The sequence below is a fragment of the Thalassophryne amazonica genome, chromosome 15 (genome assembly GCF_902500255.1).
Source record: "Thalassophryne amazonica chromosome 15, fThaAma1.1, whole genome shotgun sequence".
NCBI lineage: Eukaryota > Metazoa > Chordata > Actinopteri > Batrachoidiformes > Batrachoididae > Thalassophryne > Thalassophryne amazonica.
The window spans coordinates 91866117-91892505 of NC_047117.1; the positions used below are offsets into that span (position 1 = coordinate 91866117).

General features: G+C 43.7%; 1 protein-coding gene across 1 annotated transcript in view; it reads right to left on the minus strand.

Annotated features, from left to right (window-relative positions):
- The window catches only part of LOC117526305 (myosin-11-like), a 69789-nt gene that overhangs the window by 17609 nt on the left and 25791 nt on the right, over window positions 1-26389 (minus strand). The window contains 26 exon segments of the mRNA XM_034188355.1: window positions 2398-2542; window positions 2652-2864; window positions 2943-3114; window positions 3228-3351; window positions 5251-5388; window positions 5516-5722; window positions 5814-5945; window positions 6062-6170; window positions 6566-6726; window positions 6815-6884; window positions 6970-7091; window positions 7183-7376; window positions 8894-9008; window positions 12034-12207; window positions 12285-12458; window positions 12580-12732; window positions 12834-12902; window positions 12904-12953; window positions 13990-14085; window positions 15136-15279; window positions 15686-15703; window positions 15706-15783; window positions 16067-16130; window positions 16215-16307; window positions 23817-23843; window positions 23982-24081. Coding sequence (XP_034044246.1) covers window positions 2398-2542; window positions 2652-2864; window positions 2943-3114; window positions 3228-3351; window positions 5251-5388; window positions 5516-5722; window positions 5814-5945; window positions 6062-6170; window positions 6566-6726; window positions 6815-6884; window positions 6970-7091; window positions 7183-7376; window positions 8894-9008; window positions 12034-12207; window positions 12285-12458; window positions 12580-12732; window positions 12834-12902; window positions 12904-12953; window positions 13990-14085; window positions 15136-15279; window positions 15686-15703; window positions 15706-15783; window positions 16067-16130; window positions 16215-16307; window positions 23817-23843; window positions 23982-24081 — 3142 coding nt within the window.

A 26389-nucleotide genomic window follows, 5' to 3' on the forward strand; every position in this document is an offset into this window, starting at 1 on the left:
CCTCGAGCACCCGATGGAGCTTGTAGAGCTGGTCCAGTGTGCCGCGACCAGGACGAAAACCACACTGCTCCTCCTGAATCCGAGGTTCGACCATTGGTCGAATTCTCCTCTCCAGTACTCTGGAATAGACCTTACCGGGGAGGCTGAGGAGTGTGATCCCCCTATAGTTGGAACATACCCTCCGGACCACCACCCCGGTCTGCCAATCCAGAGGCACTGTCCCCGATTGCCACGCAATGTTGCAGAGGCGTGTCAGCCAAGACAGCCCCACAACATCCAGAGACTTAAGGTACTCAGGACGGATTTCATCCACCCCAGGAGCCTTGCCACTGACGAGCTTTCTAACCACCTCGGTGACTTCGGCCTGGGTAATGGATGAGTCTGCCTCTGAGTCCCCAGTCTCTGCTTCCTCTTCGGAAGACGTGACGATGGGATTGAGGAGATCCTCGAAGTACTCCTTCCACCGCCCGACAACATCCCCAGTCAGGGTCAACAGCTCCCCACCCGCACCGTAAACAGTGCTGGTGGAGAGCTGCTTCCGCCTCCCGAGGCGTCGGACGGTTTGCCAGAATCTCTTCGAGGCTGACCGATAGTCCTCCTCCATAGCCTCCCCGAACTCCTCCCAGACCTGAGTTTTTGCCTCTGCGACCGCACGGGCTGCAGCACGCTTGGCCTGCCGGTACCTGTCAGCTGCCTCTGGGGTCCCACCTACCAACAAAGATAAGTAGGACTCCTTCTTCAGCTTGATGGCATCCCTTACTTCCGGTGTCCACCACCGGGTTTGGGGATTGCCGCTGTGACAGGCACCAGAGACCTTGCGACCACAGCTACGAGCAGCCGCATCGACAATGGAGGTGGAGAACATGGTCCACTCGGACTCCATGTCTCCAACCTCCCCCGGGATCTGGGAGAAGCTCTCCCGGAGGTGGGTGTTGAAGACCTCGCTGACAGAGGGTTCCGCCAGTCGTTCCCAGCAGACCCTCACGATACGTTTGGGCCTGCCAGGTCTTACCGGCTTCCTACCCTCCCAGCGGATCCAACTCACCACCAGGTGGTGATCAGTCGACAGCTCTGCCCCTCTCTTCACTCGAGTGCCCGAGACACGTGGCCGAAGGTCAGATGATACGACTACAAAGTCGATCATCGACCTCCGGCTCAGGGTGTCCTGGTGCCACGTGCACTTATGGACACCCTTGTGCTCGAACATGGTGTTCGTGATGGACAAACTGTGACTAGCACAGAAGTCCAACAACTGAACACCACTCGGGTTCAGATTGGGGAGGCCGTGCTTCCCAATCACCCCCCTCCAGGTCTCACTGTCGCCGCCCACGTGGGTGTTGAAATCCCCCAGGAGAACAATGGAGTCCCCAGTCAGAGCGCTATCTAGTACCCCTCTCAGGGACTCCAGGAAGGTCGGGTACTCTGCACTGCTGCTCGGCCCGTAGGCTGAGACAATGGTGAGAGACCTGTCCCCGACCTGAAGGCGTAGGGACGCGACCCTCTCGTTCACCGGAGTGAACTCCAACACTTGGCGACTGAGCTGGGGAGCAATAAGCAATGCGACCCCAGCTCTCCGCCTCTCCCCGTGGGCGACGCCAGAAAAATGAAGCGTCCAGCCCCTCTCCAGGAGTTGGGTACCAGAGCCCAAGCTGTGCGTGGAGGTGAGCCCGACTATCTCTAGTCGGTATCTCTCAACCTCCCGCACAAGCTCAGGCTCCTTCCCCCCTAGCGAGGTGACATTCCATGTCCCAACAGCCAGGGGCTGTGAGCATGGACTGGGCCGCCGGGCCACCCGCCCTCGACCGCCACCCAATCCTCTCTGCACCTGACCCCCATGGCCCCCTCTGCAGGTGAACCCACAGGAGGGCGGGCCCACGTCACTCTTTCGGGCTCAGCCCGGCCGGGCTCAGCCCGGTAGGGGGGCCGAGCTCCTCCAAATCCCTTCTGCAAAAAGAATGCAACATGAAAACTGGTTCAGTCTGGTGCAGACCTGTTTCTTTGATAGTGGTTTGGACCCTCACCCCCTCATCTATAAGCAACATGTTGGTCATTGTTGGTGTTTGACATCAGTCTAAGGTTCTTCAAATGGAGCTATAGCGTCACCTGGTGGACAGTCATCATTGATGCAGGTACAATAGTGTTTTGCCAAGAGCTCTAGTACATGATGCCATAGTGCAACAGAGCCCTGGTTCCCAACTTATGGGTTTGAGACCCACATAGGGGTGTCCAGAAAGTGAGGTCATGAGGTTTGGTCTGCTGTAAAGCAGAAGTGCAGATGTTACATAAAGTTATAAAAACTCACTTAATGGATAATAAACAGTCTCCAAGGAAAAAAAAAAAAGGTTGGTGATCTGCTGCACCAGTGGGACAAACTCCAGCTGAGCATCAGAGGCTTACTCGTTTGGACTGCTCCAGCTGCTCAGTGAGCTCCTCCACAGCCTGGGTGTGCTTCTGTCTCATCTCATGCACCTGGGCCTCATGGGTCCGGTTCTCCTCCTCAATGGCTTTCTTCAGCAGGGTGACCTCCTGTTCTCGTTTGGCTCTGTCACACAGATACATGTTTACTGCACAAACCGGACTTGGACTCGGTGATCGATGCTGTACTAATATTCCTGGTGCATTACATAAAACTCCTTTATTGCCTGTCTGACCTGAGTTCCTGCTGTGTCGCCGTGGTGTCCAGAGTGTCCTCGAGCTCAGACTTGAGAGCCTCCAGCTCCTCTCCGAGGTCTCTCTTGATCTTCTCTGCCTTGTTCCTGGCTGCCCGCTCAGAGTCGAGGTCCTCCTGCAGGTCTGAGATGTGACCCTCCAGCTCTCTGATCTTCTTGAGTGCATTGTTCTTCTGCGATGTCTCATCCTCCAACCTGAGGAGATGCATGCTCTCAATGCCTGATCACTCAAGAGAAAATTTATCCAACCTACCAACCAGAGCTGGAAGTTACCTGGCCAAAGCATTCTGTAGCTCCTCCTCCTTTTTGATGAGTTGGGCTTTGAGGTCAGCGATTTGGGCCTGCAGGTCAGCTATCTGCTCCTGTAGGTCATTTGACTCCGCCTCCAACTTGCGCTTAGTCTTGTCCAGCTCCTGTCGACTCTTTTCTTCTTTCTTTAACCGGACTATTAAGAACACAGCAGGTATCCGTTTGTGCAAATCGAGGCTTCTTTCCACTCAGAACAGACTCTGATAATAAAGACAGACAATTATTCTTTAATCCATAAGAGATGATTACCCTCCAGTTCAGAAATCATGGATTCATGTTTATTTTTGAGCTTGGTGAGGTTTTTAGACTTTTCTTCTTCCTCGGCCAGGTTGGTGCTGAAGTCTGCAATTCTCTCCTCCATCAGCTTTCTCTCCTGGAAACCACCAAAGAAAGAAAGAAGAAAGAAATTTTATTGTCATATGCACAGAAGAACATGTTCCCTGCACAATGAAATGTGTCTACTGCATTTAACCCATCCTAATTGCCAGTAGGAGCAGAAGTCGCCATTAGGCGCCCAGGGACCAGCTCCAGATGTACATCCCTGCCTTGGTCAACAGCAGGGCTGAGCAAACCAACACCGACCCATAACAAACAACACACACACAACACACAACACATAGGCCGGCCCGGTACATAAAACATATATATGAAAGCAAAACACGAGGGAAAAGGAGAAAAAAAACCCTCATAGCTGCTACATTACACAGCGGCAATGAGGAAAAAAATCCCCATCAGCACAGAAAAACAATAATCACACAGACAAAAACAAGGACACAGGACAACAACTGAGATTTGAAAGGACCAGTTTATCAGAACACTCCGGAGGCAGCCTGTTTGGCGCCGTCAACGGCCTTGTCCGACAATCCTGGAGGGGGAGGGAGCAGCCCTGTGCAGTCTGAGCAGTCCTAAACAGTTCTAACACAGTCAACGTCAGAGCTGGAGAAGCTGAGGGGAGAAGACCAGGGAGCGAGCCTTAAGTGTTGATCTTCTGAGGAGGTTTTATCATAGTGACCTTGAAGTGCAGCTGTATTTGGGGAAGCCAAATGAATAGCCAGATTAGCAGACGCCTGAAAGATTCCACAGTTCTGAGAACAGAGTGGCTCTCAATGCATCTGAATGTAGAATGTGGTCTTCACAGATGGTCAGAGCGGGTTTCCAGGGCTGCAATCCTGCTCGAGATGTTTTCCAACGCGCGGTTAACCCCTGCCGACTGCGCAGCCACTGCCTTCCCAATCGAATCAATCATGTAGGGCAGCAAGCTGCTTCCACTTTCTTGATTTTCCGGTAAACCAGCAAAGTGCCCGCTCCACACATCAGAAAGCCGGTCACCACCAAGCCGAATATGTACACATCTTCGATGTCCTCCACAGAAAGCATCTAAAGGCACATGACCTGCCATCTCCTCCACGAGTCCATCACGTAACCCATCACATGCATCCCGGCAGGACAGGTCGGGTCCTCCGCCCCCGAATGTCTTGTAGAAAAAATAGTGTCAATTGCGTTCAGAGACCACTTTAACAGATCCATTTTTGTCGTTTTCCAGAAGAGCAAAGCTGCAGCCTCACAGACAACACGCCACAGAAGCAGGAAAGATAAGGAGGGAGGGAGAAGAGAAAAGTGTGTCCGTCTCGGCCGAGTGCAAGCTGGCAAAAAAAAAAAAAAAAAAAAAATCAGTTAGCCTTAAGTCATCTTTTCAAATTGTTTATCCATGAGCCAGAAGCCAATTTTGACCCAGCTGTTTCCACTTAAGGGAACTAAATGAAACAATTCAGCCTCAGTATACCATGGTCTACACCAGGGGTCTTCAACTCGTTCCAGAAAGGGCTGAGAGGGTGCATGTTTTCTTTGAAACCACCCACTCCAGCAGGTGATTTCACTGATTAACTGATTCCACCTGTTCAAAGTGATGTTAACCAGTGAAATCACCTGCTGGAGTGGGTGTTTGCAAAGAAAGCCTGCACCCTCTCAGCCCTTTCTGGAATGACTTGAAGACCTCTGATCTACAAAATGTATGGTGGCCATCCAGGGTGGTAGTTTTAGCCAGGTATGGGTCAAAGAAGGGGTAAGGCCTGGGGAGGCCCCCATACACCTTTATGTAGGCCATGGGACACTGAGGCTGGATTCTAAGTATTGCTTCGGCCTCTGTAGTGGTGCTGAAAACCTGCATAGCCTCAGTAAGAAAGTCCAGTGAGGTCTGCAAAGCATCATGTCATCATACAAACTGTAGGGGACAGTAAATATCCACAACCCTGTGATCATGAATCGTTCTCACTTTGAGTAGCTTGTTGTTGTGGTCTTCCATCACCAGGATGTCATCTTCCAGCTTTTTGATTTTGCCCTCACAGGTAACTTTCTCCAGCTGAAGCTTCTGACGAGCATCTTCTTCCTCTTCCAAATGTTCCTCCAATTCCTACAAGGAAAAAGGTGATCATGGTCGACCTCAGATGTTCGAAGATTCATTCCCAGCTGAACATGCAAACAGCTTCTTTTGCTGCAGCTAAATAATAATAAACACAACATGCGTGTCTAGTTTTGACCTGCATCTGCTGCTGCATCTTCTTCTTCTCCACGAGCAGTGCCTGAGAACGGTCTTCTTCTTCATCCAGCCTCGCCTCCATCTCATGAAGGATCTCCTCCAGCTCCTGTTTCTTAGATGCCAGACGAATCCTCATCTCCTCAGCCTCGGCATACAGCTCTGTCTCTGCCTGGAGCTGCTCCTGCAAGGCATTCCTCTCCTCCAGAACCTGCCGAGGATTGGACAAGACTCGAATATCTCCAGCATGAGTCCAGGTGGACCTAAATTAAACTTGATGCAGTATTTTTTATGCCTTTTACCGTTGTGTGTTTCAGGGTAATCTCCTTCAGCTCAGACTCAAACTTTGCAGCCACTTCTTTGGCTCTGTGCAGCTCCTCCTCCTTTAGACTCATTTCCTCCTCCTGACGGGTCACTTGCAGCAGAGGTTTGACCTGTGGAGCACGAGGATGGACCAGATCACATTTTGAGAAACAGGGCACAGATTCTAATATAAAAGTCATTTTGCTTCTGTGTAAAAATATGCAGACTCTAAAATACAAGGTTGGACCTTGGTGAAGAGCCTCCACCACTGCCAGTTCCTGAGTTTGAGGTAGGCAGCACAGTTCCTCTGGATCACCTTCATGGCTGTGAGCTGCTGTTGCCTCTTAGCAAATGCCCTTTAAAACCACAAGAAAACCAACGTGCATATTACAGGTACTATAATACAAATGAACCTATTGGAGAACATCAACCCGACCAGAAATACAGCACAGGAACGGAGAGCCAAATAGAGGACTATCGGACCTGGACACTCCTTGAATGATCTAATGGAATCTGAAACTGGACTTAGATTGTAGATATTTTAAGGATTCTCTACAGTTGAGCAACAGAAGTTAATATGTGTAAAATGGCCCAATATGAGCAGAGGACCAGAGAGACATGACCTCTAAAATCTCCCAAACAGCAGGAAAGGAATGAAGTAGGATCTGGTTGGGGGTGTCGGTCTGAAATGTCAGACTGGTATTTCGTTAGAGGGTGATGGCATGCTGTATGGAGGCTTGACTATGCTTACTTTCGGGCCAAGAATCCTCGAGCCTGAGCCTGGAAGGCGATAATGATGACAGTGATCTTTAGATCTCGCTCCTCCTCCAGCTGGGCCAGCACTCCAGTACGGAAGAAGATCTTACTCTGTCCAATCCTGTACAGGTTGGGGTCCAAGTCCAGATGCTTAATCTACACAGTTGGGAGATAAACAAGGATGACCTCATCATCACTACACTGAGTATTCATGAAGTGGACCAATCAGGACTTGGAACTTTACCATGAGGATGCAGGCTTGCTTGCCATCCATGAACCCTTTGGGAATTGCATTAGCAGCTAAGATCTCATAACTGAAACCCAACAGAGATGAGGCAAGTGTTAATACTGTGACTTTCAGCATCTTTTGATTAGCGAGTCTGAAAAGATGTGATTCACCGTTGACGGAACTCCTGGAAGACTATTCTGTTGGGGAATCCTTGTCGGCAGATTCTGATCCCCTCCAGCACACCGTTACACCTCAGCTGATCCAAGACCAGGTGTGCATCTAGTTTACCGGCCTGTAGAGGGCAGTGTTGAATTTTTAAAACTGTGGCTTAACGACATTTTCAAACAGTGAAGGATGTGAGTGATGATGTCAGATCTAGTTACCCTCTTCTCGTGGTTTGGGATGATGCATCTGACAAAGTTGGGTTGGGTGTTGTGGAGCGTCGTCATGAGTTTAGCCAGAGACTCCTTGTAGAGCTGTCCCACCGTCCGGAACATTCCCTTCTTGGTTTTAGAAGCGCTTGGCATGGAGGTGTCTGACATCTTGGCAAGCGTATCAAGACCCACAACTCTGTCCACTGCAAGACACAAAAACACATCGCTCAATTTATGCAGGAGAAAAAAAAAATCAATGTGGAGTGGATCTGCTGCATGTTTGCACATTTTATTGAGAGAATCATCTCAGACTGGAAACAATATTTGTGTGAAGAACAGACATTCTGATGAGGTTGTTTTCTGCACAACGTCTAAGTGTGGTCTATAAATTTTTGGTCCCGATTTTAAAACTGAGGAAATCAGGACCAATTTTTTAAAACAGCTGCCAAAATTTGTATTCTTTAATTTATATTCCTTTCCTTTTCGCTATGGCTTATAGTTAGGGCTGGATCGGGTGACCCTGGACCATCCCTTGGTTATGTTGCTTTAGACGTAGACTGTGGGGGGGTTCCCATGATGCACTGTTTCTTTCTCTTTTTGCTCCGTATGCATCACTGCATTTAATCATTAGTGATCGATCTCTTTTTCCTGGTTCTTTCCCTCAGCCCCAACCAGTCTCAGCAGAAGACTGTCCCTCCCTGAGCCTGGTTCTGCTGGAGGTTTCTTCCTGTTAAAAGGGAGTTTTTCCTTCCCACTGTGGCCAAGTGCTTGCTCATAGGGGGTCGTTTTGACTGTTGGGGTTTTTCATAATTATTGTATGGCCTTGCCTTGCAATGTGGAGCGCCTTGGGGCAACTGTTTGTTGTGATTTGGCGCTATATAAGAAAAAAGTTGATTGATTGATTGATATCTACTTACATACGAGTGTAATCAAACATCAACAAATATACCCGAGCATGCGCGATTCCCATGATGCGATTATTTTTGTGCATATAGAAAATGCTGCTTCCACAATTTCCCCCAGACTTTTCCAAAAAGCTAAATTATCGCTGTTAATATTTCCAAACTGTCTTCTGCTGAAGAGTGAGACACGCTTTTCATGGGATTCATGTTACACAGAAGGATTAGAAAGAGGCTTCTGCTCAGAGAACGGCAGCTCCTGATTACAGAAATTTCTACCTGCTTGTACACTTTCACACCAGAGCAACAAATAAATCCGATTATTCACATTTTGTAGTTCATGACTAAACCTGAAATAATAAATTTTTTGAAATGTTAAAAACTTTTTCAATTGCTCACAATGTTCTATCAAGCTGCTTCACCATAGATTACATCAGTTTTCAGGCCCTGAGTGGGTATCTGAATATTTCATTTTTTTGCATCAAACATGTACACAGTTGTTTCACAAAAATCAGCAATGGGAGACCACCCAAAGACCCAATTTCACCAAAATGAGAAAACCTCACTCCACGTGTCGATGCAACAACACCAACTTGAAGGAGTGCAGTCTGCATGGGTCGTCACACTTCCACGAAAATATTTGAAACACGAGGCATGTGCACTGAAACATTTAATTTATATGTAAATAGAGCAAAATATTCACATTCCCGTGTTTAGAGTTTTTTTTTCCTTCTTCTTCTTTTTTAAATTGAGGAGGCTGTTTTAGCTCCTGCTCAGTGATAACATGTTGCTACATGAGTTAAAGCAGTCAGACATCTCACCATCTTTCCAGAGGTCTTGTACAAATGTACTGGAGGAGTTGTTGAGCAGCGACGTGACGTTATCATTAAGAGGGTCCATGTTCTTCGTCAGCCACGCTGTGGCGTTGTAGTCTACCTACAACCCAAAGAAGATCCATTCAGGAGACCATTTCAACCATGTACTTTTTTAGAAATGAGCATTAGAACTCTGTGACAGCAAAAGATTTATGTTCCAAAAAATAATTAACAGTGGTGCATTGGGGGGGGGGGGGGGGGGGGGGGGGGGGGGGGGGGGGGGGGGGCTGAGGAGGTTACAACTCCCCCACTGGGAAAGTTCTTACATAAACAAAGGACCACTGATGGGCACTGTTGCATGCAGAAGTAGAATTCCAGTGTTTTTTTTTTTTTTTTTTTAAATGTACAAAAAATGAAGACTACAGAGTCCATATTTAGCTTCCCCAGATTAATTATATGGTAGTGTTCAGAATAATAGTAGTGCTATGTGACTAAAAAGATTAATCCAGGTTTTGAGTATATTTCTTATTGTTAACATGGGAAACAAGGTACCAGTAGATTCAGTAATCTCACAAATCCACAAGACCAAGCATTCATGATATGCACACTCTAAGGCTATGAAATTGGGCTATTAGTAAAAAAAGTAGAAAAGGGGTGTTCACAATAATAGTAGTGTGGCATTCAGTCAGTGAGTTTGTCAATTTTGTGGAACAAACAGGTGTGAATCAGGTGTCCCCTATTTAAGGATGAAGCCAGCACCTGTTGAACATGCTTTTCTCTTTGAAAGCCTGAGGAAAATGGGACGTTCAAGACATTGTTCAGAAGAACAGCGTAGTTTGATTAAAAAGTTGATTGGAGAGGGGAAAAAGTATACGCAGGTGCAAAAAATTATAGGCTGTTCATCTGCAATGATCTCCAACATTTTAAAATGGACAAAAAAACCAGAGACGCATGGAAGAAAACGGAAAACAACCATCAAATTGGATAGAAGAATAACCAGAATGGCAAAGGCTCAGCCACTGATCAGCTCCAGGATGATCAAAGACAGTCTGGAGTTACCTGTAAGTGCTGTGACAGTTAGAAGACGCCTGTGTGAAGCTAATTTATTTGCAAGAATCCCCCGCAAAGTCCCTCTGTTAAATAAAAGACATGTGCAGAAGAGGTTACAATTTGCCAAAGAACACATCAACTGGCCCTAAGAGAAATGGAGGAAACATTTTGTGGGACTGATGAGAGTAAAACTGTTCTTTTTTGGGTCCAAGGGCCACAGACAGTTGTGAGACGACCCCCAACTCTGAATTCAAGCCACAGTCACAGTGAAGACAGTGAAGCATGGTGGTGCAAGCATCATGATATGGGCATGTTTCTCTACTATGGTGTTGGGCCTATATATCACATACAGGTATCATGGATCAGTTTGGATATGTCAAAATACTTGAAGAGGTCATGTTGCCTTATGCTGAAGAGGACATACCTTGAAATGGGTGTTTCAACCAGGACAATTACCCCAAGCACACTAGAAACCAGCAAATGTTGGTTCCAAACCAACAAAATTATGCTTCGCAGATGTGAAGAAATCATGAAAACTGTGGTTATACAACTAATACTAGGTTAGTGATTAACAGGATTGCTAAAAAAGCAGTTTTGATCATAATAGTTTTGGATTTGTAGCATCAACAGCAGATGCTACTATTATTGTGAAACACCCCTTTTCTACTTTTTTTTTTTACTAATAGCCCAATTTCATAGCCTTAAGAGTGGCATTCATGAATGCTTTGGTCTTGTTGGATTTGTGAGAATCTACTGAATCTACTGGTACCTTGTTTCCCATGTAACAATAAGAAATATACTCAAAACCTGGATTAATCTTTTTAGTCATCATTAATCTTTTTAGTAATCGTTTAGTCATGTTTATTCATGTGACATCAGGGTGAATGTGAGGCATAATGGTAAAGCACTTTGAGCATCTGATGCAGATGGAAAAGCGCTATATAAATGCAGTCCATTTACCATAAATGCAGTCCATTTAGTCACACAGCACTACTATTATTCTGAACACTACTGTATGTGATTTTGCCAACTTCTGACTGGCCCATTCGCCACTTTCTGAGCTGTACCACATGCCGAGTTGACCGCTGGCGGAGCTGAGTACACCTCGCATGGAGCATAGCGCAGCCAATCGAGTGACGCCTTTATCGATAACGACCAATCAGATAACGCGATACAATGCCTACTTTGCTGTCTGTTTGTTGACAAGATTCTACATGATGCCTATGCAATTATTTCACAAAGACTGTTCTTTATTAAGCCCTTTCACACGGCCCGCTCCGAGTTGCATCGTGCATCGTCATGACAACACCTTGTACACAAGCAGTAAAAACTAAGAGCACGAGAAAAAAAAAAAAACACTGCTGGCTGCAGCAGCTCCTCGGTCTTCTCTCACAAATGTGTTTAAATACAGTCCATAAAAGTCCTGCTCACAGACTGATTGCCAGAGACAGGACATGTCCACATCAAGTATAACTCCAGACATCTCCACATTTACTCACAGACAGTTCGTTCGTGCGTGTGCGCATCTCACGGTCAAAGTAGGAAAGACAAACTATAACAGAACTCAGAGCGCAGACCTGCAGCTCAGCACAAGATCAAATATAAACTAGAAGATAAATCAGAGTGCACAGTCTGTCTGCAGTGCGCACCTGACGCAGACATTCCTGCGTCGTCATGACACCACAGGAAGCTGGAGGCAGCCCCGGTGTGAAAGGGGCTTTAGAGATTGTGCTCATGAAGTATTTTGGACCTGTTGGTGCAGTATGACAGTAATAATAAAGAGTTGAACCTTGAGATTGATTTTTCAGTTTTACTATGTTTGACAAACTCCCAATTTTCTTGTTTACATTCTTGTTTAAATATAATAAAGCAGTTATAGACTTTTGATTTCTCATCAAAAGTCTATAATTGTATTTATGTAGGAAAAAAGCTTTTTATTTTAAAAATATTCTGGTGGAACATACCCCCGGCCCCACCTTACTAAGGATTTATCTTCAGCACACTCAACCAAGTTACCCCCCCCCCCACTCCCCCAAACTTGAAGGTATGTCCGCCGTGCCGAGTCATACATTTGTCTTATAAAATACATTATTCACCTTTCCTGCATAGTGAAGAATAGAAAACTCTGTCTTGTCCTTGAGCTGTTTCGGTTTGGCAAATTTGACGTGGTTTCCTTGAGTGTTGAGAAGTTTCTCTACAAAGGAGACATCTGTGGCTTTGGGGAACCAGCACTCTTCATCCAGCAGGGCCAGGATGCCTGGAGGGTTATTCTGCAGAGAAGACCACCAGGTCAAAGCAAGTCTTCACGTGATATTTAGGTAAAATATAAATTTAAATGCGTTCTCACTGGCCGCTCAATGAGCTCAATGCAAGGCTGCAGGTCAAGACCAAAGTCGATAAAGTTCCACTCGATGCCCTCCCTCTGGTACTCCTCTTGCTCCAGGATGAACATAGTGTGGTTGAAGAGCTGCTGCAGCTTCTCATTGGTGTAGTTGATGCACAGCTGCTCAAAGGAATTGTCCTGAAACAAGCAAACAGAGTTGAAGATACAGAACATGCAACGATAGAAGATGACTACAAGATTCACTGGCACGACGGTTATAGATTCATTTTCCAGCAGGTAAATCACAACATGTTAATACCTCAAAGATCTCAAAACCAGCTATGTCCAGGATTCCCAGGAAGGATGCACCCTGGCGCTTGGTCTTGTCCAGAGCCTTGTTGACTCGGCCCAGGATCCAGCGGAAGAGGCGCTCAAACATTGCCTTGGCCAGAGCTTCAACAGCAAAGTCCGCCTGGGAAACACAGAAGTAACATCTGATGACAGAACAGACTGATGATCTAAAGCTGGACGACTGTGAGAAGGTTTCATTCACAGCAGAGCATCACACGGTACCTGCTCTTTAGTCTGGGCCTTCTGCACCACCTCTCTGCCCACTTTGATTCGAGGAGTGAGGATGGCACGGGGTGAAATCGTCACGTTTGATGCCCTGCAGGTGACACACCTTCTGGGCCGCTAAAGAAAAAGTAGGAGAGATATTTTGGTACATCATCCTTCCTTCCCCTTTCCTTCTTCACTCCATCATCTATGTTTTGTTCACTGTAAAGCTAAATAAAGTCCATTTTCCATTTCTGCGGTTATCCAGGACTGGCTCTCAGCTCCTCCTGCAAGATCCTGAAGCATTCCAGGACAGAGGGAGATTCTATATATATATATATATATATATATATATAATTATAATATATAGATATATATATATATATATATATCCCTTAAGCAAAAGTCATCTCCTAGGTAGACATCCTGAAAAAATCTGCTGAGGGATTCATCCAGGAGTGATACTTCTCAAATGTTTGAAACCACTCACATTCTACCCAAAGTTCCAAAGGTGATGGCAGGAACAGATGGCAGGAACATAAAGCACCCTCTGAAACAATGCCTTCCATTCTAACTCAGGTCTTTCTTTCAAAACAGGATGATGACCAGTGCCCCTAGTTCAGCTGATACTGCCAACCAATCCACCTCTTGGTCTCATGTTCCAATTTTCCCTCAATCATGAAACCATTTATCAAAGATAGGGAGCTCCTTGACTTGGGGAGCAGTAACTCCTTACCAACTGGAAGGGAGCAATCCATCAGAGTATCATGGTCTCAGATTTGGAGTTATCAACTCTCATCCTGACTACGTCATCGACAGTTGCAAAATGTCTCAATGTGGAGAATCTGGAACAAGGTACAACTCTGCTAAAGATAATAACCTCCTCTCGCTAGTTCATGCAGGGACTGGACAATGTTGGACTTAGGACTTTGGTACTCATGAGGTATTTTGTGGACACTGCAGGAATCTGCAGTGTCCACAAAAAGACACAAGACGGACTCATCAAAAGCCTGTAAAACACATGCATACTGGAGGGGCAACTCCAGATTTTTTAAAAACTATAAAAAAAATTGGATTTCCAAAGTGTTAAAGTTTGAGCACACTGCTAATGATATGTATATTTCTTCTAACATTTGTGCAGAGTGTCTGACAGTGTGAAGTAGCACAGTCTGACCGGTGTTGTCTGGCATGGTGGCCTGTTCCTGGTTCCTCTCTTTCTTGAACTCAATGTTTCCGAGCTGCATCACTGAGGAGCAAACCTTCAGGATATCTGGAAGACACGTGCAGGATTGTTTGTTCATCATGGCACATCAGTCACTGCATCAATTTCAGCATTTCCCACTTATGTTTGTCTCACATAAAACTGCTGAAGTCTATAAGTAGGCGTGCACATAACTGGCGCTCGTGTGTGCTAAACATAATTGACACGCAGCAGAAAACATGTAGAGAAGACCTTCTCAGCAGGAAATCGATGATGACAGATTCTAGGAACATCGTTTCCTTCTGTATTTTCATTTATTTTTAGCACATGCGAGCACCTGCTATGTGCATACCTGGCTATTATTATTATTATTACTATGTGGACTTCACAGGAGTTTACAATGAACCATTTCCAGACTAATCTTTTACTTATACCAGGGGTGTTTCCACAGATGTAAAGTTGTGGGACAAAGGCGATGTTTCAACATGAAATCATGACTTTTTTCAACTGTACAAAGTAAATTCAAGCTGATTTTACACAATAGGACATTTACAAATTAAATACATTTCTAAAATGATGCGTTTTAGAAAAAAATATCCAAATACTCTGCTACGATGGACTGTTTTAAATTCCAAGATGTTGGATTTTAATGGTGTACTGGAGAGTACGAAACACAGTGGAAACCAGCAAAGGAAGTAAGCATTCATTTTTAAATTCACTGTTCCTCTGGTATGGGTTAGAAAAGGGTTGAGGATGCTTTATGATAAGGTATAATATCAGTATTCCATTATACAAAGTTCTTTAAAACGATATCGGCAATGATACTGATGCACAAACTGGCTCCTTCAGTCAATAATCAGTTAATATTAGGTGAATTTGAAGGTGAGTTGGAAACTTTAAACCTGGTTAAATAATGGTTAAGAAAAAATTTAACTGTAGCCGTAGAGCGACAGTTTGGTCAAAATGACCACCGGTCTAAATGCACGTTATAACAGAGATAAATTTGACCATGTTGACCTGTGTAAATGAAATGATTTAAAATCATTTCTGTCTTTCTAAACAATCTTTCAGACTCAACTAGACCAAACACCACTGGATGATCAGGGTTGGAACTGATACCGATTCTCTCTTCTTCGGTGAAGCCCATGATGTTCATGGCCTCCATCGTCTCTTCGTACATCTCATCGTCCTGTTGGCCGGAAATCTGGACATGGCCCGAACTCAGGAAACGGTAACTGTTGAAGGACTCTAGAAGAAGTTCCTCTAAAAATAGAACAAGTAGGTTTGAATTTATCTACAGCAGCGGTTCCCAATCGTAGTCTTCGGGATCCTGACTACTGCATGTTTGCTATTTCTGCCTGATCTACCGGGACATCTCAGCCAGGTGTGTTCAGCAAATAAAAAAACTGGCTCAACAGTAGAACACACCTGGTTTTGATCATTATGTGCAGTTTGAGCATGGAGAAATGGAAACAACACAGTACTTGGGGTCCTGAGGCCCAGAACTGGGAATCACTGATCTACAGAGATACATTTTAGCCAGTCAAACAGTAATATTACATTTATTTAAAAAAGGTCAAGATTTAAAGTGAAGATCATGACTTTTCCTGATGACCATATAATCATTATGCACACGTTTTGGTGTTTCATGTTTAACAACGATTCTTACCGCGCAGTTTTTCTTTGGCCCAGCAATCATGTAATAGAAGATGTGAAAGGCTCTTTCAGTTTTTGCCTGTCTGATACATCGAGACTTCTCCAGCAGGTCTGTGAGCATCCAGCTGTTAAAGAACACACACTGCATAGGCTGCCAGAAGGTTGATATCAACTCCTGAAATAGTTTACATTCAACCGAAGAAGCCACGTGATGACACACAGACCCTCTGCATTCACACAAAGGACCCATCGACACCACTGCCTTCAAAGACATGAGCACGATTTTCAAACACATTTCACATTTTTGGTTTAAACACCAAATAAAAAGCCGGCTGGTCTCCCAGAATGAAGCTCACGGACAGAAGAGCAAAGATTTCAGCAGAATTTGGGATACAGGTCTCAATATTGGCACCAACAATGTAGCCGGTCACATCAAAGTTGATACGGATGAATTTACCCTGTAAGAGAGACGAAGGTGTTAAACACAGTTATTCAGTGACACTCGAATACCAAAAAACGGATCGTTTTATAGCCGAACTCACAAATCGAGAAGAATTATCATTTTTGATGGTTTTGGCATTCCCAAAGGCCTCCAGGATGGGATTAGCCTGCAGGAGCTGCTTCTCCAGCTCCCCCTGAACAGCGATATAGAGAAACAGAAACATTAAACAAAGAATGACCTCGCTGTGACACGTGACAGTTCCCGGGGGTGTGGAGGTGGAGAGGCAGGGGCATGTTTCAGTGGTGGAAGGGCAGTTCCTGATGGAGGTGGGACAGTGCCTGGTGTGATGGGGCAGCACTAAGTGGAATTGAGGTGGCTCCCAGTGGGGTAGGGCAGTTCCCATTACAGTGTCTGATGGGGTTGAGAGGGGTTTATTATATCCATCCCATCCTATGGGTTGTGGTAGGGTTACCTTACAGTATCATAAAAATGTCAAAAGCAAAAGACTAGATAAAACGTTTCTGTGGGGCTTTGTTGTCCAGGTGGTTTCCATAGTAGAGAAGCTTTAATCTTCAACTGGACTGGGTTGCTTGACGTGAGGACGTTTCGCTTCAAATCGCAGAAGCTTCCTCAGCTAAAATTCTTGCTCTGGTAGTCTGACTTCTGTCTGACCCTTGTCGAGAACAAACAGAGCCACAAAAGCTGGAGTTTAAACCTAACCAAATGCCTCCTCCCAAGAGGCAGACTGCTATTGGCTAGTGACTAAACAATAGCTTAATTAGCAACCTATTGTGCTCTAGTTAGCACCCTCCTAATGACAGGGTAGCTGTACCTCCTAACGATGGGACTGACATCTCTCCTGATGGCCGCGCAATGACTCCCCATTCCCATGAACAAAAGATGAAACTGCTTTGATTGAGTACCCATTGTAAACAGGGGACAAAGCGTGTCTCAGACCCCCTCCCCGGTTAAGGCTGGGTTTCAACTGTTTCACATAGAATGCTCCTTCACTCCATCTCCTCAAACCATTCTTCTCTCTGGCTAAGATTTTAATCCTTGTCCTCAACGTGTGGTTAGTGTCTTTAAGGTGGAGATTGAACTGCAGATGAGGTCCACTGGCGCCCTCTCTGCGGTGCTGGTATAGCTTTTAAAAGTATAATCTGTGAAAATGACCCGATTAGCAGGTAAGTTTACCTCGACAAAAGAGCAACTGACTGTCACTCGATTTGATTATTATTTTTTTCTTGAAGTTTTTTCTTTTTTATTGTCAATTATTTCAGATTTTGTTTTTTTTTTCACAACATGGATACTGCATTTTAAATATATGCCATTTAAACTTTAATATGTGGGTTTCAACTCAGGATTTGAGATGACTTTTAATTCACGTTTTGCTGCAGCGTGAGGTTATGTTTGGGTCACGTACCACCGGAATAATTTTCACGGCACTGAACGTTGATGAAACATAGTCTTTCTATTCAGTGTGCTGACTGATTTCTGATTGACAAACGGCTTTCTCAGAGGCGATTTGTTTCCCAGCGTGACCGTGGAGAATGTGGACTGAAGGTGGATCTGGGTGATGGTGGGTAAATGAGGCGGACACCCCGTCACTGTGCATCGAGGTAATCCACCTGATCAAAGGAGGCTGTGTGTCAAGGTCATGTGCTGCAAACCTAAAAAACAACTATCCCCCCCCCCCCATCTCTTCTCCTTTTAAATGAGCTAAGTCATGAAAAAAGAGCTGCAACATTAAAGATTAAAGATAATCTTACACATGTTTGCCACGTTTGGCAGCTTGGTGCCCGTTTGGACCATTAACTTCGGTTAAAAGGTTCATTTTAACCACCAGTGTGGCATCAAAAAAAGCACATGACGGTCTGCTCCGGTCCTCTGCACATGACCGAGGCAGCGTCTCTAATCTGGAGTGCGTCCCCGGTTGCCAGCCTGTGGGCTGCTCTGCTCCCTGCCTAGTGGTTGAATTGTGTTTGGGGAGGTGGTCTAGTGGTTAAGCGTTGGGCTTCAGGCCAGAGGATCCTCGGTTCAAACATCCAGCCAGACTGGAAAATCATTGAAGGCCCCCTTGGGCAAGGTCCTTAATCCCCTAGTTGCTCCCGGTGTGTAGTGAGCGTCTTGCATGGCCAGCACACTGACAGAGTGTTTATGTGAATGGGTGAATGTGAGGCATCATTGTTTAAAGCGCTTTGAGCTTTTGATGCAGATGGAAAAGCCACTATATAAAATGCAGTTATTTACCTGCAGAGGACAACTTTCACTTTTTTTACCTCCACCAAGGAGGTTATATTCTATGGTCGTGTTTGTTGTTTTGTCTGTCTGTCAGCAGGATAACTCAAACTGTTTTGAATGGATTTTGATGAAATTTTGTGGAGTGGTTGAATGACAAGAGGAACAATGTGATAAATTTAGTGGTGATCCAGATCCGATCCCAGATCCCGATGCTAACACGTTAGCATGTCTATGGCATTTTTCAATGTTAAAAGTTAGCGTTAAGCAGTTGCAGCTGTAATCACGTTCGGGTGGATTTGTTTCAAATTGTAATATTTCTTAAATTTATTTTTTGTTTAGGGTTAGCCCTCTGTCTGTCAGCAGGATAACTCAAAAAGTTTTGAACGGATTTGATGAAATTTTGTGGAGTGGTTGGAAATGACAAGAGGAAACAAGTGATTAAATTTTAGTGGTGATCCGGATCACGATCCGGATCCCGATGCTAACGCTGTTAGCATGTCTATGGCATTTCCAATGTTAAAGTTAGCATTAAGCAGTTTGCAGCTGTCATCACGTTCGGGTGCATTTGTTTTCAAATTGTAATATTTCTTACATTTATTTTTGTTTATATATTAATAATCTAATGATTATTATATACAATTTTAGAGAAAGAGACAAAAATAAATAGATCACTGTGCCAAGGAGGGAATCTCTTTAGGGTCAGTGACCCTATGGCCTTGTTTAGAGAAGTGTTTCATAAATGATAAAAAAATTCCTATATTTGCAGTTTAGTTGAATAATAAACTGAATTTTGTCTCTTATTTGTTTTTGTCTATAGGCACATGCAATATCAATATCAGTGCTCAGATGACAGTAGCTTCTGGGAAAGGTGCAAGTTGCAATAAACTGTGATGCCAAGCACTAAGGATACATGCTATTCAGTCACAGCAGATTAAACTTTTTTTTACTACTAAGCAAACATCATTGCTAGACTTTTTTAGGTTCAATGTTTCCACGGCGTGTAGATGTTATGGTGTCAGTGACCCCATGGCCTTGGCGGAGGTTTGCACTCTCTGAGTGCTTCTAGTTAATCAATGTATCAGCAAGAATAAGTCCATTCTTTTTCTTCTTTTTTCATTTAATCCTGTAATTGATCCTATATCTTTCAGATTAGATATGAATAAACAAGTGCAGTTCAAAAATGTAAAGAAATTGTTTACTATTACAAAACAAGGTATTTTAAGAATTAATCAAATTAACTAAAAAGTAGAATTTTTTGTAGTTTTGCTAAATAGCAATTAAATATAAAATCCCTCCACCCCTCCCTCCAAATAAAAAGAGGTTTTGATCAACTAAAGAAAAGAGTGCTAATATATGGTGATAAAAATCATATTTATAAAAAATTTGGGTCTAGGCTGCACTGGATATTCATTTTACGAGTCTCTAAAGGGAAATGATGAAGTCTAGTTAGTGTCTGGGAAGATGTTAATCTATCAATAGTTGTAAATCTACTTAGTCACTCACATAAAAGCTAGTTACTACTTGTTTTTAATGAATGGATATTAGCTGTGAATTTAATCACTGAAACATGTTAATGCATGGACATTAATTTGATTAGTTACTAAAGCTTTATGATGCTATATGATGCTTAAAGGTGACGTAGAGTTACACTGATTTAACATGATGAATCCAAACTATGGGATGGTGCGGAGACACGTCATTTCCGGCGAAGTGGCGAATCCGGATGCGAGAATTTGTACTTCCGCAACTGGCCACCCGATGAAAACAAGCTCGGGATGTATTGATTGAAATCAGCTGGTTTTGTTTTGTCTCTAACAGCCAGCTGACGGCTCTCACTGCCTAAAACGACGACATTTATACACCAAGCTGAGCTGAAATGAACTACTGTACATTAAACTGACTTTATTGAAGAGTTTGACCCCTTTGAAAAGTGACCAAATAATATGTATTTTTATTGCGTTCAGCGATGTTTTCATTGGCCAAATACGGCCACCAGAGGGCGCTCAGCTAAAGTCCTTGGCAACCCATTTTTAACTTTGCTACTGTTGTTAAAGTTGCGTTGACTCATTTGTGTTGGGCAGCGGTTCCGAAGAAAAGTTAACAAAATGAAGTGCTTGATGGCCTTTGATACCGGCGAAGCATCCTGTGAATATATGTCCAAACCGTCCTTTAAGTTTCTGAGGCGACATTTTTAAAGTCTGTTTTCTGACACTGAAGATTTTGATGATATTCTTCTGGCAAGTTGACTCATGATACAAGTTAAAAAATGAGGCTAATGTCTCCAAAAACATGTTTAAGAGAAAACGAGGAAAGATACAGACCAGCTGATGAGGTGCAGCTCAGAGTTGGCAAAGCAGAGAAGAGGATCCAGTTCAAATCACTGAGGAAAAAAAAAAAAAAGACAACAGCAGAAAGAGCAGAGCAAAATGATGGAAAGTGAAAGTGACAGCCATCCCATAAAGTGTTTGCAATAAATTACTGTGACAGAAAAGCAGATGAGGTCGAGTCAAATAGTTCCTAGAAAGGAGCAAAAGCAAGAGACCAGTAAAAAGTGATGAACCCAATGCTATTTCTGTTCTGGTAAAGACTGTGGGAGCCACAGGGTTCTAAAAAAAAAAAAGGAGAGCACACAGCAGCAACATTTCATCTGGGACAAAGACAGACTGTGAGCAGGATCAACAGGCTGCAAACCAGCAGGTTAGGTGAACGGGTGACACTGACAGTGTGCATGTGTTTGTCTATACGTGACCCAAAACTGGAGTAAATGGGTTTAGAAAATGGATAGATGATACAATACCCAAAAATTCATCATTCTAATAACTGTGTGACCATCCAACCCACACCCCGGACCACACGAGGTCTTAGGAAGTTTGATTCTGCTTTATGACTTCAAGGCATGTTGTCTCATCTAAGTACCTTCTCTAGCCCAACATAAACCTGGTCTGGGTGTCATTTTATATCCTTGTTTCTACCAAACAGGTTTGTTCAAGTACCATAAATTATCTGATGGTGGGTTGATGATAGATGTGGAAATGACATGTGACATATTGTCATACATATGTTCACGTCATACTTCTATCAAGGAAAGTACAGCCAACAATCTACAAAGAAAGGTAACCTTAATGACTCAATAACCTTATCAATCAACTGAACACTTAACCTAGTTTTGTTGTCAACAGTGACAGTCACTCTTTATGGCTATGACTTGGGTTTCAAAACCAGCATACTTTAGACTGAAGAAAGCACTGGGATGGCTGGCAAAAAGGTACCAAGAAGAAACAAAGCATCACTTTGCCTTTGACCCAAATGTTCTGAAACTAACTTTGAGATCTCTTCGATACCAATGATGAGATGCTTCATTGCAATCCCAAACTATCACCCTTGATTAGGAATGGGACGTAATCTGATGTATGGAACTTATTTTTTGCTTGTTTTAAGGTTAAGTGAAGGTGAAGCTCAAACATCAAACTGGCATTTTCATGTTAGAGATTCAAGTCACCATGTGCTTTTGGTTACTTACAGTCTAATAGGAATTAACAAATTCTACAAGGTCCAACAAAAGTACATCAAAGGAGAGCGAAGGCTCCTCATCACAGCAAATGGAAGGCTGTGAGATGGGTTGAGTGCTGGGAGGGAAAGGCGGGTAAGTGGGGAGGTTGGTGACACATTAGGACAGAATGTTTTTTAATAGACAAGACAATCAGATCAGCATGCTCACACTGTGAAAGGACCCTTTCACTGTCAGGGAGGCTCCAACATCATCTCCAGTGGCAGTGAAAGGGTGTTCATAAAGGGTTGATTAATCAAAAACAGGAAACACAATCAACAACATCAAGAGTATAAATCACGACATCTTCAACTCAACATCTGATGATGATGCTCATGCAGCCTAAATCAACTTCCATTGGGTAAGATACAGAATTTCTGAATGTTGTTAGCGTAAACGGCCTCCAATTCATGAACAGTAAGATATGAGATTTTGACCAAAAGAAAATAATTACACAAATAAAATTATTCTGTAACTCAGTGACAATATCTTCATGCACTACGAGGCTTGGATGAAAAGCATTGACCCTGTCTATAAGGCCGGAGGTATGGTCAATGAAAAGGCACACCTATATTTCAGCTCCACACAATGTAAACCGACTTCTTAACTTTCACTTAACAATGGATTTGTCCTTCGGTAAAAATTGAGAAAATGAGCTAAACTAATTATTGAACAGTCATCAAGTATCTGAAATTAAAAGGGTTAAATCCCACTTATATCCATGTTGATACGGTTGGTACATTAACCTTCATTTACAACTTCCAGAAGGTGGGACCCAGAATTCAAGAGGCAAATAAGGTCTAGGCAGCCTCACCTGCCTCCATCCAGGAAAACTGATCAATAGACCAGAGACAGCTGATATGTCAATACACAGCTAATGCTGTTGGCATCTTCTTGAACAGCGCTGAAAATAAAATAGACGAAAGAACTTGGAATGGAAAAGTTTTGTCGTAGAGAGTGCCACAATTTCTGACTAGGGAAGAACTTGGAATTTTTGGAACCAGATTGTGTTGACTACATAAAATGTTCTCACTCAAGATCAGCATCCATCACTTTTAGCCAAAGGCAAATAAAACTCGCGCAGTGGAAACATCCGTTCTCACGCTGTCCAAAGAAGGCCAGTGTCGTTTTGTTTGCTGGGAAAGCAACAGCATCCGTTTTCTGAGCTACTTTTCAAAAGCTTAGACCATAAATGGGGTGAAAATCTTGGTGAAAAGGCTACATGAGGCTATCAGGTGTGAAAGGAACTGGGAAAGTTGACAAATGATGTCTTGCTTCATCTGGGGCCTCATGTACAAAGACTTGTGTCGACTTTCTAAAAGTTGGCGCACGCCAAAACCCTGAATCAGGCGTAAGCACATATTCAGAAGTATCAAAGTGTGCGTAGGCATGAATCCACGCACGTTTGGTTTATACATCCCACCGAACGTTGAATCGGCCAGCCAGGATTTTTGCGTGATGCACCGCACATTTCCACGGTCATTTCACTTTTGATACATCTGAATGCTGGCGTGGAGACGGATGGACGCCAGGTTTTTGTGCGTAAGCACGCTTTGTAAATGAGGCCCCTTTCTCACAAATCCCAAAGACAATAACTGTGGCTTCAAGTCATTCTACACTCACCATCATGTCCTGATTAGTTATCATCGGTCGTCCATCTCTGCCATATGTTGGTTGTAAAGTATTTTAAAGATGATGATGTCATATTATGGAGAACATTTTTGACGAGTAGGATAAAACCCGTGGACCACTGCGACGACTACATTGTAAAATAACTACCAACAAAACTCATCCCAAAGGGAATCAATGTTAGACTGAAAACTTTTCATCCAAACCTCGTATTCTAACCTAAGGATGGAATTCACACAAACAGCACATGACAAAAACACACTCCAGGCATTCCCCTTTACTCACGTAGGCAAACTGTGCTCCTGATTGTTGCTATTTGGAGGAAATGGCGATATACAGAATTAAAGTGGGCAGTTTCCTACATGCATGAATCAGCTCTCCCATAACAGTGTGTCAATGCTTTGGCAGATCGTTTGATACGAAGTGATCATTTCAGTATTGGATACTTACAACACTGCTGTCCTTTTTGCCTTTGTGTGATGACGCCACAACAGCGAGATACTGGATCACCTTCTTGGTGTTCTCTGTCTTCCCGGCACCAGACTCCCCACTACAGGGGGAAAAAGAAAATCCATATTTAGAAAACATTCATCTTCAAGGCCCATGGATTGAATCAGGCCTCTAATATCACTGGCCAGTTTAATTTAACCAGACATGAGACATTTCAATGTCCAACCAGGAGGACATCTGCTGGAGGGACTATATATTCAATCTGGCCTGGGAATAAATGGTAAATGGACTGGATTTATATAGCGCTTTTCCATCTGTATCAGACACTCAAAGCACTTTACAATTATGCCTCACATTCACCAATTCACACAAACACACTCGCACACTGATGCCAGGCTGCTGCCATGCACCCTGCTCACTACACACCGGGAGCAACTTGGGGGTTAAGGACCTTGCTCAAGGGTCCTTAGTGACTTTTCAGTCAGGGTGGGATTTGAAACGAGGATCCTCTGGTCTGAAGCCCAACGCTTAACAACGAGACCAAAGAGGCGGTGATGGTCTAGATGGAATATAGGATATTCCATGAGGAATAGGAGAATGTTGCTGGGCATAAGCATGGTCTCCAATTGCTGATTTTCTACACCAGACTAGCTACATTTTGATGCAAAAAAAAGAAGAAAAAAAAGCATTGCATACCCGGCTGCGGGCTGACGTTGGGTGTAAGTGGAAGTAAAAGTTTTGTTGTAAAGCACTGTGCATGATTGTGAAATTTTTGAACATATCTAAAAAATGAGTAATACTGGGATATATCATGATCCAAAACCGTGAACAGTCAGATGTAATTAACACAGAACACGGATAATATTTTAAAAAGTATGTGATGGCGGACATCCGGGCACAACATGAAGTAATCAGGATCTGCTGTTCTCGGGGCAGAAGCCTCCTTTAGTTCTCCTCTGCAGCATAAATCCATGAAAAGCATGTTGGGCTCTTCAACAGAAAACAGTTTTGAGATGTAAACAGAGATATTTTAGCTTTCTGGAAAAGTTTGGGAATAACGCGCACAAACACTCGTGTAATGGGACTTCCTGTCTGTACGTTGTTGTATCCAGCAATACGTGGTAATCCACAGTTACACTCCTTTATAAGTGGGAAAAAATTGTAGGAAATATGAATTTTGTCTGCTGTTTTGATAAATCTAATCTGGGGTCATTGAGTCACTCGTTGGATCTGTTCCTACATCAGAGTCAGTCCAGAGTCCACCACAGAAATCATCCAATCCAGCACGAGGATCCAGTCGCATCTCAGACAGAGAGAAAAATCAAATCAAATCAATTTTATTTATATAGCACCAAATCACAACAAACAGTTGCCCCAAGGTGCTTTATATTGTAAGGCAAAGCCATACAATAATTACGGAAAAACCCCAACGGTCAAAACGACCCCCCGTGAGCAAGCACTTGGCAACAGTGAGAAGGAAAAACTCTCTTAACAGGAAGAAACCTCCAGCAGAACTAGGCTCAGGGAGGGGCAGTCTTCTGCTGGGACTGGTTGGGGCTGAGGGAGAGAACCAGGAAAAAGACATGCTGTGGAGGGGAGAAGAGATCAATCACTAATGATTAAATGCAGAGTGGTGCATACAGAGCAAAAAGAGAAAGAAACACTCAGTGCATCATGGGAACCCCCCAGCAGTCTAAGTCTATAGCAGCATAACTAAGGGATGGTTCAGGGTCACCTGATCCAGCCCTAACTATAAGCTTTAGCAAAAAGGAAAGTTTAAGCCTAATCTTAAAAGTAGAGAGGGTGTCTGTCTCCCTGATCTGAATTGGGAGCTGGTTCCACAGGAGAGGAGCCTGAAAGCTGAAGGCTCTGCCTCCCATTCTACTCTTACAAACCCTAGGAACTACAAGTAAGCCTGCAGTCTGAGAGTGAAGCGCTCTATTGGGGTGATATGGTACTATGAGGTCCCTAAGATAAGATGGGACCTGATTATTCAAAACCTTATAAGTAAGAAGAAGAATTTTAAATTCTATTCTAGAATTAATAGGAAGCCAATGAAGAGAGGCCAATATGGGTGAGATATGCTCTCTCCTTCTAGTCCCCGTTAGCACTCTAGCTGCAGCATTTTGAATTAACTGAAGGCTTTTCAGGGAACTTTTAGGACAACCTGAAATAATGAATTACAATAGTCCAGCCTAGAGGAAATAAATGCATGAATTAGTTTTTCAGCATCACTCTGAGACAAGACCTTTCTAATTTTAGAGATATTGCGCAAATGCAAAAAAGCAGTCCTACATATTTGTTTAATATGCGCATTGAATGACATATCCTGATCAAAAATGACTCCAAGATTTCTCACAGTATTACTAGAGGTCAGGGTAATGCCATCCAGAGTAAGGATCTGGTTA